Source organism: Musca vetustissima, unplaced genomic scaffold, assembly GCF_032173495.1.
Source record: "Musca vetustissima isolate MV318-11 ecotype Yass unplaced genomic scaffold, APGP_CSIRO_Mvet_v1 utg14196, whole genome shotgun sequence".
NCBI classification, from domain to species: Eukaryota; Metazoa; Arthropoda; class Insecta; order Diptera; family Muscidae; genus Musca; species Musca vetustissima.
In genome coordinates, this window is record NW_026876426.1 from 152,572 (window position 1) to 168,432 (window position 15,861).

At 37.1% G+C, this 15,861-nt stretch overlaps 1 protein-coding gene across 1 annotated transcript; it reads left to right on the top strand.

The window, feature by feature from the left end:
* The first annotated feature begins 5,608 nt into the window (after positions 1 to 5,608).
* Positions 5,609 to 15,329, top strand: LOC133320981 (uncharacterized). Its single transcript, XM_061530073.1, has 7 exons — positions 5,609 to 5,663; positions 5,996 to 6,171; positions 9,737 to 9,837; positions 9,932 to 10,046; positions 12,581 to 13,005; positions 13,073 to 14,835; positions 15,199 to 15,329. The coding sequence occupies exons 1-7, from the start codon at positions 5,627 to 5,629 to the stop codon at positions 15,327 to 15,329; spliced, it is 2,748 nt and encodes a 915-aa protein (XP_061386057.1). The 5' UTR covers positions 5,609 to 5,626.
* Positions 15,330 to 15,861: the final 532 nt, after the last annotated feature.

Consider the following 15,861-nt stretch of genomic DNA (forward strand, 5'->3'; position numbering starts at 1 on the left):
AAATGCTACACCAAAGTCCCTATATATCTTTCGATTTGCACGAAATTTGGCACACTGTACTGAATTAGGTCTAAAATGATGTGTGCTAAGGTTCGTGGAAATCGGTTCAGATTTAGATATAGCTCCCATATATATTTTCATCCGATTTTATGTAAATGCTACACCAAAGTCCCTATATATCTTTCGATTTGCACGAAATTTGGCATAGTGTACTGCATTGGAAAGGAAACATATGAGAATATACCCAAAGTGGTGAAGGGTATTATATAGTCGGTCCAGTCGGATTTTACTACTTTACTACCTTACTGGTTAAAAAATATTTTTGTATTCAAAGTGTAGATTTTTTAAACATTTTTTTAATTTTATAAAATACATTTTAGAACAACTCTAGTTTAGTAAAAACGATCAGATTTTTCTGAAACGAAAGGCGTGGACATTAAACAATATTTTTAATGGATGATTTTTTAAGACATAAATTAAAAAAAAACGATTTCTAAAGCGCCTTTTTAAATCATTAAAGTATAAATTTTAAATATTATCAAGGATAATAGTTTTTCTTACAAGAAGCTTTTGTCATCTTAAGAGCGCCTTCTAGTATAAGGTATTTTTCTATTGGACATATCTCTATAAGACAATATTGAAGTCTTTTGTATATGTACAACACCGTTATATATACATATATAAGACATTTGATATTCTATATTACTTGGAAGCCCTTCCATAGATTTTCTGTTCATGAAAGACTATCTTCTTACGAATTTTATAACAAGAATTACATTTTTTATGGCGATGATTAAAAAATAAACATTGTATTCGGCTTACAACGAAACCCCAATCTCAGTTGATGTAAACACACAAAATTTGTTGGCATATTATGAAGAGCCCTTCTATTCGGAATAAAAACCTCAAAAAACAGTTCATTAAATATGCCAATCACATGCACCTGACAAAGGAGAAAAACAAATTTAAACAAAAATATGCCGACACGACAGAAAAAACCCTCAAGAATGACAAAAAAAGAACAACTTTAATCTCCACTCTGACAGACACGAAAGAACTTTTTTTTTGGCACTAAACAAAAGATTTTATGGCCATTAAAAAAACAACAGCAACAACAACGACATAAAAACAGAATTAACCGAAAAAAAACTGAAGGTTGCAAATTTAAGTTCTTCTTAACGGAGGAAAGACGCTATGACTTTTGGGAAAATCCGAAAGGCAGCAATGTATGGGGTATTGTATAATGGGTTAATGTTTTTTGTGATTGTTATTTGTTTTTTTTTTTCTCTTGTTAATAAACAACAACAAAAGAAGACACATCAAAGAACATTGACTCCATGGAATGGCAATGTTATTGATTGTAAAGTTGATAATTCTTTATGACTTTCAATGAATACAAATAGTTTTTTTGGATTTGAATGGATCAGATTGACTTCGAGGCCATATAAATTTAAACAAGTTAAGAAGAAAAAAAACTTTGGTTTTTGGTTGATCATCCTGTCACAAACAAAGTACACACATTTTAATATATAGTGAAAAAATAAAAAAAACAACATACCTTTACAGTAATGGAACCGCTGGTATTGGAATAAAAAAAATAAATACAAAATTTAGCGACACTAACACAAATAAATGTATTTGTAAATTATCGTTAGTTTAAACAAGGTAATTCGGTATTGCTTGATCGTGTTGGATATGAATGGACCAATGGGGCCATCGACGGTCTACGGATCATATCTCACAATTTTCAAAAATTTGACACTTTGCAAATTGATCTAGATCTGGTCTAGGCAAAAATATTACGATGTGTCAAGTTTGGATGAAATTGGATGTTAATTTTTTATATATTATTTTCCAAATTTTTAAAATTCGATGAGGCAAATTTTTATCGTAGCAAAGTCATTACCCATAAGGCTGAGGGTATAAAAGGAAGTCCTTGGGTACCAAGCCAGGACTGTACGGTGAATATGCGGTGATTTGAGTCGTATTCTCATAAATTTTCCCCGAAGACGGTCGCCACTTGACCAGTTTTGCCGAAAAACAGTCTGCCATTTGCTTAGAAGAGATATTTCCACTATCAAATTTTCATTGGATTCGATAGCGTTTTTATTTCAGTATCTTTTGCAAAGATCCGCCATTCGTCATGTGCGACGATTATACCCACACCTTTTTATGTAGCGCAATCGTATTATTCCATCCACTATAAGGTTGAGTTTATATTAAATTCGTCATTCCGTTTGCAACACATCGAAATAATCACCGGACCCCATAAAGTATATATATTCTCGACAGAATAAAATTCTATGCCGATTTATGGCTGTCTGTCACTCTGTTGAAATCAGTATAGAGATCACAATATTTAAGATAGAGCTTTGAAATTTTTTACAGACAATGCTAGTACTCTTAGGATGTTTGGTATTGCTAATGGGATATACGGTCAACGTTTTGGTGTAGTCCCTATATTATGAAACCCCCTCCCCACCACCAAAAAATCTGTATTTTAGGCATTTTGGAAATGTTGTTCAACCAAATTGGCTGTAATTTGGTATTTTGGGTTCTCCCTACCAAAAATTATTAATATTGACCTAAGGTTCTGGGTAGAGCCCATATAACGGTGCCCCCTCTATTAGGTATTTTGGATAAGTTTCTCAACCGTATTGGGTGTATTTTGGCATTTTGGCTTCTCATTCCTTGTACCAAAAATTAATAATATTGACCTAATATCTCCGTACTTAAAATTGACCCAAGTCGGTATTTTGTACACGTTTTTCTCATTGGCTGTCAAATCTCACTACCAAAAATTATTAATATCGATCCCCTTTTTGGTATAGCCCCATACAAAGGTAGACCCACTTTTAGGATTTTGAGAATTAAAATTATCCTTTTCTCACGTCTCTTTCGGTTTGTTCAAGGTCCTCTCATAACATAAGTTTTCTTCTAGGGGTCCCCATGAATTTTAGATATTTTGAACGGCATCCTCATTATAGGGACATAGCGTCCAAGATCTATTAATCAAGTCAGCCAGCTAGCGAAAGTCAGCTGTTGATTCTCAAGACTAACGTCAAAAATGTTGACTTTATTTACGTTCTCATAGTGGAAGTCTATTCACAATAATGGATTTTGACAGCAAACGTGAGAGGCAGCTCATATACAGCTGGTCTGCCTGGATGACCTTATTAATAGACCTTGATAGAGTCCAAATAATATCTAGGGACAAGTAAATCGACTTTTTGTATTGTAAAGTCAAATAGTCGAAGTCGAGTTTTGATCTTTGAGAAAATCGCAAAGTCGACTTCTCAATATCGACTTTCGATTTTTTTTTTTCAAAAAAACTCAAACTCCCAATGCTCAAAAATTACACATTCCAAAACTATGTCCTAATTTAGATTAGGCGAGTTTACTTGCCGCAAGTCTTTGTTTGCTGGAGAGAGGGGCAAGGGGAATAGAAATGGAAAAAAAAATTGCTCGTACCGACAATTTTCTTGCAATTCGTTTTGTGTATTTGGTTTGTAGTGTCATTTCAGAAAAAAATAATTCAATTCAGAAAATATAGTCCCAATTTAGATTAGGCGAGTTTACTTGCGGCAAGTCTTTGACTTTAGGAGAGAGGGGCAAGGGGAATAGAAATGGAAAAAAATTGCTCGTACCGACAATTTTCTGTCAATTCGTTTTGTGTATTCGTATTTGTTGACATTTTATATTTATTTAAATGTGAAAAAAAGCTATTGACATCAAATGAAAACAGAAATATTATTGAAACCGAATTGCCTTGTATAGACGCATGAAGCAAGTTCAAAAGGGAACGATAATAATTGCCGCAAGTAAACTCGCCTAATATAAATCAGGACATATGTTTGCAACCGAATTGCCTTGTATAGACGCATGAAGCAAGTTCAAAAGAGAACGATAAGAATTGTCGCAAGTATAATCGACTAATATCATGGTATAATAATAGAAGGTAACAGCAAGTGTTGTTGTACAAAAAACGATACAACAACCACATGGAAATTTGTTGTTGTAAGTTATACTAGTGTCAACTCATTTGACAGAAAAATTTAAAAAAACAAACAAATTATCATCAAATTATTTTTATTTTGAAAATGAAATATTTTCGAATCTTCAAAATAAAAATTGAAAAACATGAATGAAAATCTATCAAATTTATATTTCTATCGCTTCCACATCTTTCTATAATTGAGCCATTGCCATATATGTGTGTATCACATATGAAAATGCTGGGAATAGCGAGTTATTCCTTGAAGAAAGATTTGCTTCCTCAAACTTTCCCAGCAGGCAGATTGAGTAAATTGAATACATGAGCACATTTAATAAAGAACAAATTCAAATTGTATGCGTTCCCAATTTTCCTATTGTGTGGTTTTTTAAAACATAATTTGTCAAATTCATATTGACACTAGTATTACGTTGGAATTAAATCAGCTGGGATTTGCTGTTACCTTTTATAATTGTACCATGACAATGACTATAAAAATTAAATTTTAGTTGATTTTGCATTAGTCGGTAAAAGTCCAAAATCGATTTTGAACAGATTTGATAAAATCGACATATCGAAAAGTCGGTTTTTTAGTCGAAGTCTAAAAATCGACTTTTTGGTCAGAGACAAAAATCGAAAAAACTAAAAGTCGAATTTTGCACTCGGCTATGTATCCCTAATAAAGTCCTCGCCCTATTTTCGCTATTTTGAAGGTCTTTAGTCTATAAGGTCCCTTACCATTTTCGGTATTTTGAAGGTCTTGACCGCAATTTCTCACCGTAGTGTGGCTATAATATGAAATTTCGAAATCTTGGAGGTTGATAAACATCTCTGCAAAAAATTTTCAATATATAACGATGTTTTGGTATACCTTTTACATCATTTTCTACATCATTTTGAGGGTATTGCCCGCAATTTCCCACAGATGGTGCTGTTATGTATCATACCGTGATCTTGTAGAATTCGCCGGTTTTGCACGCAATTATTCGTCGAAGTGGATTTAATTTGGTGTTTTTATTTGCAAAAATTCATTTGCATATTTTGGTATTGTTCCAGCATCGTATCCAGTTAAGTCTTGAGCACACAATATATTTCAGATGATTAAATTAAAACGGGTACAAAAATTAGGTTTATTATGTTTAAATTCGGTTCCAAAAAAAATATATAAATCCGTATATGTCTTTAGCGAAGGTCTTTGGCACAAAACTTTTAGATCAAAAACTTATAGATCTCAATATGTCTCCCGTGAATAAATGTTATTAGCCCATTTATTACAATAAGCTAAATTTATGATTAACATTACAGATGAATCCGACAGTTAGTTATTCGTAGTGTAACTACGAAATCGTAATAGTGTAACTATCGAAAATCTACCTTTTTATAATATTTGAAGCTCAATGGTATTTAGTATACTGTCTTATGGTATTTACTATACTGTTAAAAAATAAACACGAAAAAAATGCAAAATGACTCGAGATACAAGGTGGATATGTTTTACAAAAATGTTCCTCATCCGATTTAACCAAACAAATGTGATCTCAAAAATAACCTAATATGTTTATATCTTTTCATTACAGGTTTTTTCAACAACAAAAAAATACTTTTAGACTAAGGGGTTTTTTTCAAAGCACAATGAAGAGAGCTAAACGATGGAGTTTAATAGCAGCCGGTAAGTCAAGTGACAAATAACCTAACCTGTCAATATCAAACAAAAAACAAAAACGATCGACACCTACTACCAATATTTAACCTTGTCTATGAAAATAAAAAAAATACAACAAAAACAAACACTTGAAACTAGGAAAACAACTAAAAAGCCAAAATATCAAGTTCATTATCACCATGCATGATCATCTTGATCTGCAGCTTATGAAATCATTTTAAACTTTACAAAATTATTTTTTATTTCTTACTTCGTTTTCATTGTCAAGGTTTTTCCATTCCAATGATTATTGATTTATTGTTTCCGATTCTTGTTCTTCTTCGTGTTCTCCTTTGCAGCTCTCTTAGCCTTTGCCATAGCCCAACACGTTGATGCTGTTGCGCCATTCAAAAAAGTGTCCATTGCCCCCAAAACAACATCAACAACAACGCCCACAACACCAGCGGCAGCCGGTGCCGAAACGAGTGCCGATGAATCTTCAACGGCGGGCGAGGAGAAAGTGGAAGAACACAAGGTAAGTGAAATTAATGAATGAATGAGTTAAAAAAATGTTTTTTTTTTCTATTTCATTTCTTGAAATGAAAAGTGTTTTAATTTTTTGTCAATGTTTTTCCAATTTGGGTTTTCTATTTACGAAGAGCCCATTAGCCGCTTAAAAACTTTTTTTATGCATTTGGTTTATTAATTTGTGGATATATACCCCTCCTCCCACACATTAGACTTATTGTGTTCCACTTGCATAGTTAACCTTTTATGGTAGACCTTTTGGTTTCAAATTTTGTTGATGGTCGGTGGAGGTAAGGCCGATAGAGGCGAAAGTACTTTTTTTTTTTAGATTTAAAAATCCAATCACGTTCCTCTTGAAAAGAATTACTCAAAGTTTCTATAATTCTATTTATTTATTTCTGTGGTTAACCAGAGGCTATTAACCTCCTGACCACATGTGGGACAAACTTTAGAAAAATTTTTTTTTTCATTTGTGGGAATATTTGAAATTATGTATATAAAGAAAGTGGGTAGATGTTCGAAAATCTTAAGTCATACAATGTTAGCTATGGAATATCCTATTGTTTGACTGATTTAACGATTCGTCAACGCACAGACGAAACGGAATCTTGAAATTTGAACTAAGGGTCACTCTTGGTCCGAAGTTTGTCAGGTACGATTCTTCAACGCCCAGACGAAACGGTTGAAGATAGAATCTTGAAATTTGAACTAAGGGTCACTCTTGGTCCGAAGTTTGTCAGGTAAGGCTTGGTTTTTGGAAATTCATACTAGAATGGCACGAAAAGTACTAAATATATTACAATTTGTTTTTGGCGAACCAATAGAGCTAGAACTCTTAAATTTGAAATTAGCGTCACTGGACGGAGATGTGGCAAAGGATTTTTGGGACATTTGAACTATAAGTATACAGAAGGTACTAAAATGTACTAAAGCTGGTACAATTTCGTAGCCTATGAATGGATAAAGCTAAAAACTTTGGAATGCAAATTAAGGTTGAGAAGTAGGGTCGATATAAGGAGGTGGTTTTGAAAGCGTGTACTCATGTATACCAAAAGTATTAAACTGTACTAAATTTGGTACAACTTGATTTCGGAGGAACGGATGGAACAGGAATCCTGAAATTTGAAATTAACAATACCGTCGAAGTGTATCATTAGAATATTCAGGTAGATTTGGAATATTGTACTTATGTGTACAAAAAGTACTAAATCGTACTATAATTGGTACAATTTAGATTTGTTTGAACCGATAGAGCTGGAACACTGAAATTTGGAAATATGGTTACTGTTGGAGGGTAGGGGTATGGATGTAGTTTTGGAAGGTACTAAATTTGGTACAATTTGAATTTTGGAAGAACCGATAGAGCAGGAATCCTGAAATTTGAAGATAGGATCATTGTTGTGGTATAGGATTGGGATATGCAGGAAATTTTGGAAATTCATGAACCGATAAGCTGCAACACTGAATTTTGGAAATAAGGTGTTACTGTTGGAGCGTAGGATTGAGGTATGGATGTAGTTTTGAAAATTCATACTTATGGGTTAGTACCCATGGTACTAAAATTTGGTACAATTTGAATTTTGTTTGAATCCGAAAAGAGTTGGGTTCCCTGTAATTTGGCGTTAAAGTGTAAAATACGTATTCACAGAAAATATTCAATATGATGGGTGCACAAACCTCAATGTAGGTCCATGTTTCGACATATACCACCCATTTAAATATCCCCCTTCATTAGTATTGTGGTCCTAGGCGTTTTATTCAAACTAGCTGGTTTTCATTTTGCATTTTAGGTTCTTGGAAGCTAAAAAACTTTTTTGAAAAATCTTCTAAAATAGGTAAAAAATCACTCCCCAATATTCGCATGGACCTAAACGTTTTGTCCTACTGAAGTGGTTATAATTTGGCTTACCAGGTTCGTGTTGTGGAAAAAATGATTTGCCGCAATAAAAAGGTACCGTCTATTCAACCGGAGGGGCTGTTTTATGGCATTCCGGGTTCGTGGAGGGTAAAAAACTTCTTCGCAGATAATGTTAAGTATAAGTCCATGTTTAGAAATTGACATTTTGAATATTTGAAATTCCGTTGAAGGTCCTAGCCCATTTTTGCAACCATAGTTTTTCTTATATGGTATATCCTCTGAACGAGGACTATTATATATATTTCCGGACTAGTCTTATATACAGTACACTATATATATGTACATGCTGGCACAATCGTGCCGGTTATTGCAAAGACATTTTAAAAAATACAATCACCGTACTTCAATAACTTGTATAAGATCGTCAGAGGTTCATGCATATGACCCTGGAACCAAACAATAATCTACGGTATGTGCCAGGAAAGACGAGCCTTCTTGAAGCACTTCCACCCAAAATTAAAGAATACTCTCAAGCCTCTAGACAAATTTCTGACGCCCAAGGCGTCATCTCCATCGTTCTATTCACTGCTCTTCGGCGTGAATCCCCGAATTGCCCGACCTGTACCCATCAATAAAAAAAATAAACTCGAATATTCCAAAGAAGTAACAGTGACAACGGCCGCTCCAGCCACTGCCGCCTCCGAATGTCAGTATGAGTTATAGTGATGTGAGGCCACGTCGTGGTCACAATAAAAAATTTATCGTCGATGATGTTTTCGACGATAAGGACGAAGATGAGCTACCACCAAGAAGAGCTAGTCGTAAGCCAACCCAAACTCTAAGGAAACCTACTGTAGCCAATAGGAAAACCATTGACGACGACTTGGAATACTTTGTTCGTTACGGCGCAATTCGTTGAACGCTCGCAAATAATCGACAATTTGTTTGCCTAAAGTGTTGGGTTAAAAAAAAAACGAACAAGAAGTATTTTGACTGACGAAAACGTGAAATTGATAGGTCGTCCGCAGACAAATCTGATTTGGCGCCCAACCACCACACCTGCAGGTTCAACACTGTGCCTTTTTTACCCGCAAAAATGTGGAAGTGATAGAATTTCCAACACAAAGTCATTTGGCGCCCAATCATTTCTTTTTTATTTCCACATTCAAGAACCTTTTAACTCACGAAAACGTGAAAATGATGTATCATCCGCATACAACCCTGATTTGGCGCCCAACCATCACACATAGGCTCAATACTTTGCCTTTTTGACCTCCAAAAAGGTGGAACTGATAGGATTTCCGACGCAAAGTCATTATAATAATTTATATTTTTATTCCCACATTCAATAACCTTTTCAGCTGACGAAAATGTGAACTTGATGGGTCATCCGTCATACAATTCTAATTTGGCGCCCAACCACAACAAAGTCATAATATGGCGCCCAATCATTTCTTCTTCAAACCCGCATTCAAAGATTTTTCTCAAAAAAACGATATTTTGGGAGTTTTATGAATTGGAGTGGAAAAGAGATGTGATAATAGGTTTGAGCGCATGAAAAAGTGTATAAATTAGGCTGGAGAAAACTTAAGAAGAACCATAAATATTCGCATTTTCTTTTTAAGGCATTTTTAATATTACGCCAGAAATAGATATAGTTGCCCTCATATTCAATATTAATTTTATTATTTTATGTTTCTCTTTTTCTTTTCAGAACGATGCCACACCCAAACCCAATTCCCGAGAATCCAAACTGACGGGTATACCACAAATCGATTACATTTGGGATCCAAATTTACCCAGAGAATTGAGAGGGTAACAAAACTACCACAGCTTCTTATTAGAATATTTCATTGCAATTTGTTTTGAACACCACTTTTTTATTTTTTTATTTCTTCTTAAATTATAGCTACAACCTATCCTCATATCCATTCCTGTCAACGACCCCAGCCGATGAAGATATCCATTTCAAGTGTGATGGCCTGCATGATGGTTTCTATGCATCCATTGAATATAAATGTCAGGTAAATTAAAATTGTCTTCAAAATTCAAATGAGTTTCGGAAATGTGAGATGTGCCTTCATTTTAATAATTAAAAAGTAAAATTTGGGAACAAATAGTATCCCCATACCTTTAAGCAGAACCATTAAAAATGAGGTTTAAAATAATTTGTACTGTATTCAACACATTGTATCGTGATCGCTTAACGAAAAAATGTATACCACACTGACACCCATGACCTTGACCCATTAATGTTTATTTTTTTTTATAGAAAACTATAATCATTTTGGAAAATTGGGAATTTGTTACAAAAAGAGAAAAAAAAAACAATTACAACTCCCAAAATGCATTCCGTTGTGGTAAATACTGAAGTTTTTTTTTTGTATGGTTTCCATTACCCCTTTACCTTGAAAAGACAATTGTGTAGCTTGTGCTGTTATTGTAATTTGCTGATCTTGACCCACAAACAAAAATTGAAACATAATACGCTGCTGCCTTTATTGTTCGCAGCTGCCAAAAAAAGCCAACATTTTTTGTTTGCTTTGCCACTAATACCGGTTTCTTTTTTCGGAGGGTTTTTGGACAAACTGAAATTAAGTAATTATGTGTGTGAGAGTGTTTTTTGTGTCTATTAATGCCGAATGTAAGGTTTGCCAGCTTACGGTTGCACACCTCGAAAAATACTCTAAGAAAAAGTCTTTCAAAGGTCGTAGCTCTTAGAAGACCTAAAAGGATATTCTTTTCACGGAAGAGCTTTAGAAGTTATCTTTCCATAGAAAGACCTTCTTTACTTAGAAAACCTCTAAAGAAATTCTGTACATTAAAGATCTTCAAAGCTTTTAGTTGTACTCCTCCCCACAGGAAGATTTGTAACGGCCTCTCTACATAAAAGACCTTCAAAGGTCTTCCCTACAAAGAAGACCTCCTACGTAGTTATCTACATAGACCTCCTAGGTAGTTATCTTAATAGAAATGAAATCCAACGGTCTTTTCTGCATAGTAGACCTTCAAAGGGCTTGTATACCCTGAATATATTCAAAGCTATTGTCACTACGCCATAGAAGAACTCTAACTGTTCTCTCTGCTTAGAAGACCTCAGGAGGTAATCTCCACATAAAATACCTTCTACGATATTCTCCACACAGAAGACCTGCCAAAGCCTTCTCTAATAGAAACACCGTCAAAGACTTTCTCTACATAGGAGATCCCGATAGATCTTCTCAGGGAAAAAAATACCTCCAAAGGCCTTCAATACATCTAAGACCCCAAAACTGTTTTTTGAAGACCTCCAAAGGTATTTTCTCTATAGAAGACCTCCGAAACCATTTTCCACATATACAAAACCACAGTCTTAGAAGCCTTCGAGGTAATGATGACAACTATGAGGATGAGGAATATTATGTAAGGCCTCGAATCACAATAAAAAACGTATCGTTGATGAGGACGAAAACGAACCAAGAAGTGGTAGTTCTCCGAAGCCAACCCGAACTTTTAAGGAAACAAAGTGTCATCGATAAGAAAATCATTGATGTCGAAGAGGAATTCGATGATAATTACAGTCAGTGTTACCGCTGGGAATTTTAAAAAAGTTGCAAAAAATCGTTCACTTGAAAAAAAAAAGTTACACAGAAAAATAAATTTGCCAATAGAACTCTTCCCAGAATATGTCAGATACACTTGGAACTCAAAAAGGACGCATACGAATCAAAATTAGTTTGAATGCTTAAAAAGTTGCAAACAGAGTCACAGGGCATCAAAAAGTTTGCAATTTGCGACTTTAGTCGCACAACGGTAACCCTGGTTACAGTGGGCGCAGCAATCGTCGTCATCGTAATTCGTCGAACGGTTGTAAACGTGGTCATGTACCATCTCAAGTTGATGACTACGATGAACGCCTAATGGAGACACGGTCACGATCACGGACCTCTGCACGTAAGGATACCTAAAAAGCAAGAATGTCCGATCCCTCTGAAGAAATAGAAGATGAGGAATAAATAGAACCAGAGCCCGTGAAGACACCCAATTAATGTCGAACCAGCTTAGCTGACAGCAGAGGTAAACCAGGAGCATTGCGTTCCCATAAAGAATCTGCTAAAGCTAAGACACTCACAACCAAAGACGCTGAAGATTCGGAAGCTGTAGATGCCGACGTCGATGGCCCTACTGCTGAGGAATCTGAAAAAGCAATTCTAACAACCAGTCGGTTGGTCCTTCTTTGGTCGATTCTATATAGGATTTGCCTACAATTTACCTCCTAAGGTCTTCCATATATTTAAGACCTCAAAACTTATTTTTCGACATAGAAGACTCCTAAGGGATTTCTCTACAATCCAAGGATTTTTTCTACAAAGAAGGCCCCCAAAAGTTCTCTCTACAAAGAAGATCTGCAGATGCTTTCTTCACAAAGAACACCTCTAAGAGTCATCTGCATCAAAAAATGCATTCACATAATTTTTCTATATAAAAATACTCCAAAGGGCACCCTCTTTATAAAATGCCTTAAAATACCCTATCCTACCATTTTTTTTCAAATACTTATTTGTGTATGTCGTTTCAGCTCTATCATCACTGCGTCTATGGCATTCGACACGATTTCCTTTGCGCCAATTTCACAGCATTCGATCAGAAAACATTCATCTGTCACTTTGCCTCCGATGTCGATTGTGAAGGTTCGGTAAAATATTGGAACCGAAATGACGATTTGTATATGGCAACGACGACAACTTCGACGACTACAACAACTACGGAGCCACCACCAACACAACGCCGAAAACAAGTTAGACCATTGAGGCCATTACGTAGACCTGGCAGTCGTCGTCCCGTCGATGATTATTACGATGAAGAGGAATACGATGAGGATTACTATGAGGAACGTTTAAATAAACGTCGTAAGAATCGTCCACGTCATCGTCGTCCCATTGTCGAATATGAGGATGAAGACTATGAGGATGAAAAACGTTCACTGGCAGATGAGAAGCCAAGGTGAACATTAAGACAATCCTTTTTGAAATGCAAAAATTGAATATAATTCTGTTTTTTTTTATTTCAGACGCCCAAATACACGTAAACGTTTCCAGGACGAAGTTGATGCTGAAGATGATTACGATTTCGACAAACCCAAACCAAAGACCCGTGGTAAACCAACACCCGCCGCCGAAAGACGTAAGATAAGCAGTCGTAAACCCGGAAGCTTTTCGGGACGTGCCAATGCCGACGAGAGACGCAGCTTCAGTGATGATCGTCCAGTTTTGGGAGGTCGTCGAAAAGCCACCCCTGTCGTTGTAGACGATGTTGATGAAACGGAAGAGCAACCTGCACCACCACCACGTCGTCAAACTGGCCGCAGACGTATCAATGAGAAACGTACTTCAACCACAGCAGCCCCCAGGGATGAAGTCGACGATTTGGATGAATATGAAAAACCTGACTCCCTCATTCCCGATCAAGAAGAAGCCGCAGCCGACGAAGATGCTCCACCAAAAGTGAGAACCACTCCCAAACCCCTAGAGGAATTTATAACACCAAAGGCAGCACCCTCTTCGGTTTATTCCCGCCCAAGAGCACCTCCACGAATTGCCCGACCTGTACCCATCAATGAAAAGAGTAAATTCAAATATCCCGTACAGAAAACAGCAACAACAGCCTCTCCAGCCAATGCCGCCTCCGAGGGTGACGATGACTACTATGAAGATGAGGAATATGATGTAAGGCCACGTCGTGGTCACAATAAGAAACGTATCGTCGATGATGTGTCCGTTGATGAGGATGAAGATGACGTACCACCAAGAAGAGGTAGTGCTCGTAAGCCAACCCGAACTCTAAGAAAACCAACTGTCGCCGATAAGAAACCTATTGACGACGAAGAGGAATACGATGATCGCTACAGTGGCCGCGGTAATGGCCGTCGACGCAATTCTTTGAACGGTCGTAAACGTGGTCGTGTACCACCTCAAGACGATGTCGATTTTGTAGATGACGATTACGAGGAACGTCCAGCTGGTAAACGGTCACGACCACAAACCTCCGCACGTAAGGGAGCCAAAAAGCCAAGAATACCCGATCCCTCCGAAGAAATTGAAGATGAGGAAGAAATTGAACCAGAGCCCGTGAAGGCACCCATTAAAAGTCGGACCAGCTTAGCAGCTGCCAGCAGACGTAAACCAGGAGCAATTCGTTCCCGTAATGCACCCGCCAAAGCCGAGCCACTCACAACCAAAGACACTGAAGATTCGGATGCTGTAGATACCGAAGTCGATGCCCCTACTGCTGAGGAATCTGAAACACCAAATAAATCAAATCTACCAACCAGTCGGCCCGCCTCGGTACGTGTTGTTAAACGACCATTCCTACCATCACGTGGTGGCAGTCCATACCTACCAAGGGGCCTACAACCCGTTGGCTCCGCCCACAAACAACAGCCACAACAGCAAGTGACGTTGGTGGAATCGCACACCACTGACAGCAGTGCTGCGGACATCTTATCCACCATGTCCGGAGTGCATTTGCTGGAGCACGGTGCTCCGTTGTTGCGTGATTCCGGGTCACGTACGACATTGCCACCACGTAGCATGTTGCCATCATCCGTTAGCTCTCAGTCACGTCAGCCCGAGTCATCGGTGTCATCGAGCAAGGCCACCTTGGATGAGCTCTACGAAAATGATTACGATGTGACGCTTAACGACGCTTTAAATCCAACGCTTAAACCGCTTTCGCCGCATCAATCTTCCCACTATAATCTGCATCATCAGCAACCACAACAACAACAACTACAACAACCACAGCATTCTCATCTCGACAATAACGCCAATAATCGTCCGTATCAGAGTTATTATGCTCAGACCTCAGCACACCATTCATTGCCATTGACCGATCCATTTGTATATAAGAATCGTGAATTGGCATCGAGAAATTCATTAAATTCACCATCCACCTCTTCTTCTTCTTCCGCTTCCTCTGCCACATCTAATGCCCATTCTTCTTCTCCATATCAATATTCGTATCAGCAAAATTCAAATCTAAATCAGGCCTCATCATCATCATCGCATGACCATGACCATCCTTATGAATCGCATGCAAATCATAATCAAGCTTCTCTCCATACCAACAGCCACACCAACAACAACAACCACAACAATAATAATAACTACAATAGTGATTCGAATTTCTCCTCAACAGATATCCGCCGGCGAACGATCATCACGGCGCCGGTCGCGCAATCCAATCGCCAAACCGGAAGTGGAGCCCGAAGAGAAATAGCCCCACCTCCCGCAGCAGCTGACTATTACGAAGAAGAATATGATTATTAAAAAAATCGAGGAATGGGCATAGATAGCTATTGTCAATGCCCTTCTGCTCTCTGAATGGATGGGAGGAAATTGGCTGGGTGGGAGATCGGCAAATCATGTGATCTCCATAAAGTAAGTAGAATTATATCTGGGTTTTCAGAGTTTTCTGATTACACAGTAATTGGACGTTAGGGATCCGGAAGTTCTTACAGGCTTTTTTGGTCTGTATTTCATCGCCAGGTGGTACAATATTCTCTCTAGCTTTCTTAAAACGAATCGGGTTTTCGGATTCGATTTCATTCTAATCTATTTTATTTACCGAAGTGGCAATAATTTAGGGTTATTGGTGTCAGATTTGACCCACATACGTGTCTAGGCCTAGTTTCTAAATGTCCATCTCATGGTGAAGGCTTGGTCGATTTTAGAATTTCATTTTTGTCCATCCTATCAGGTTCCGACTCTCTGACAATAATTAATATTTAAAGCATCTAACAAAATTTTCAACCATCTGCACCTTTGATATCAGTATTTATACCCTATAGCACACTGTGGT

Bases quoted from the DNA above. Each gene is read 5' to 3' on its own strand.
- LOC133320981 (XM_061530073.1), top strand. From the start codon at position 5,627: ATGAAGAGAGCTAAACGATGGAGTTTAATAGCAGCCG. The intron at 5,664-5,995 runs GTAAGTCAAGTG...TCTCCTTTGCAG, and splicing joins ATGGAGTTTAATAGCAGCCG to CTCTCTTAGCCTTTGCCATA. The intron at 14,836-15,198 runs GTCCGTATCAGA...TCTCCTCAACAG, and splicing joins CGACAATAACGCCAATAATC to ATATCCGCCGGCGAACGATC.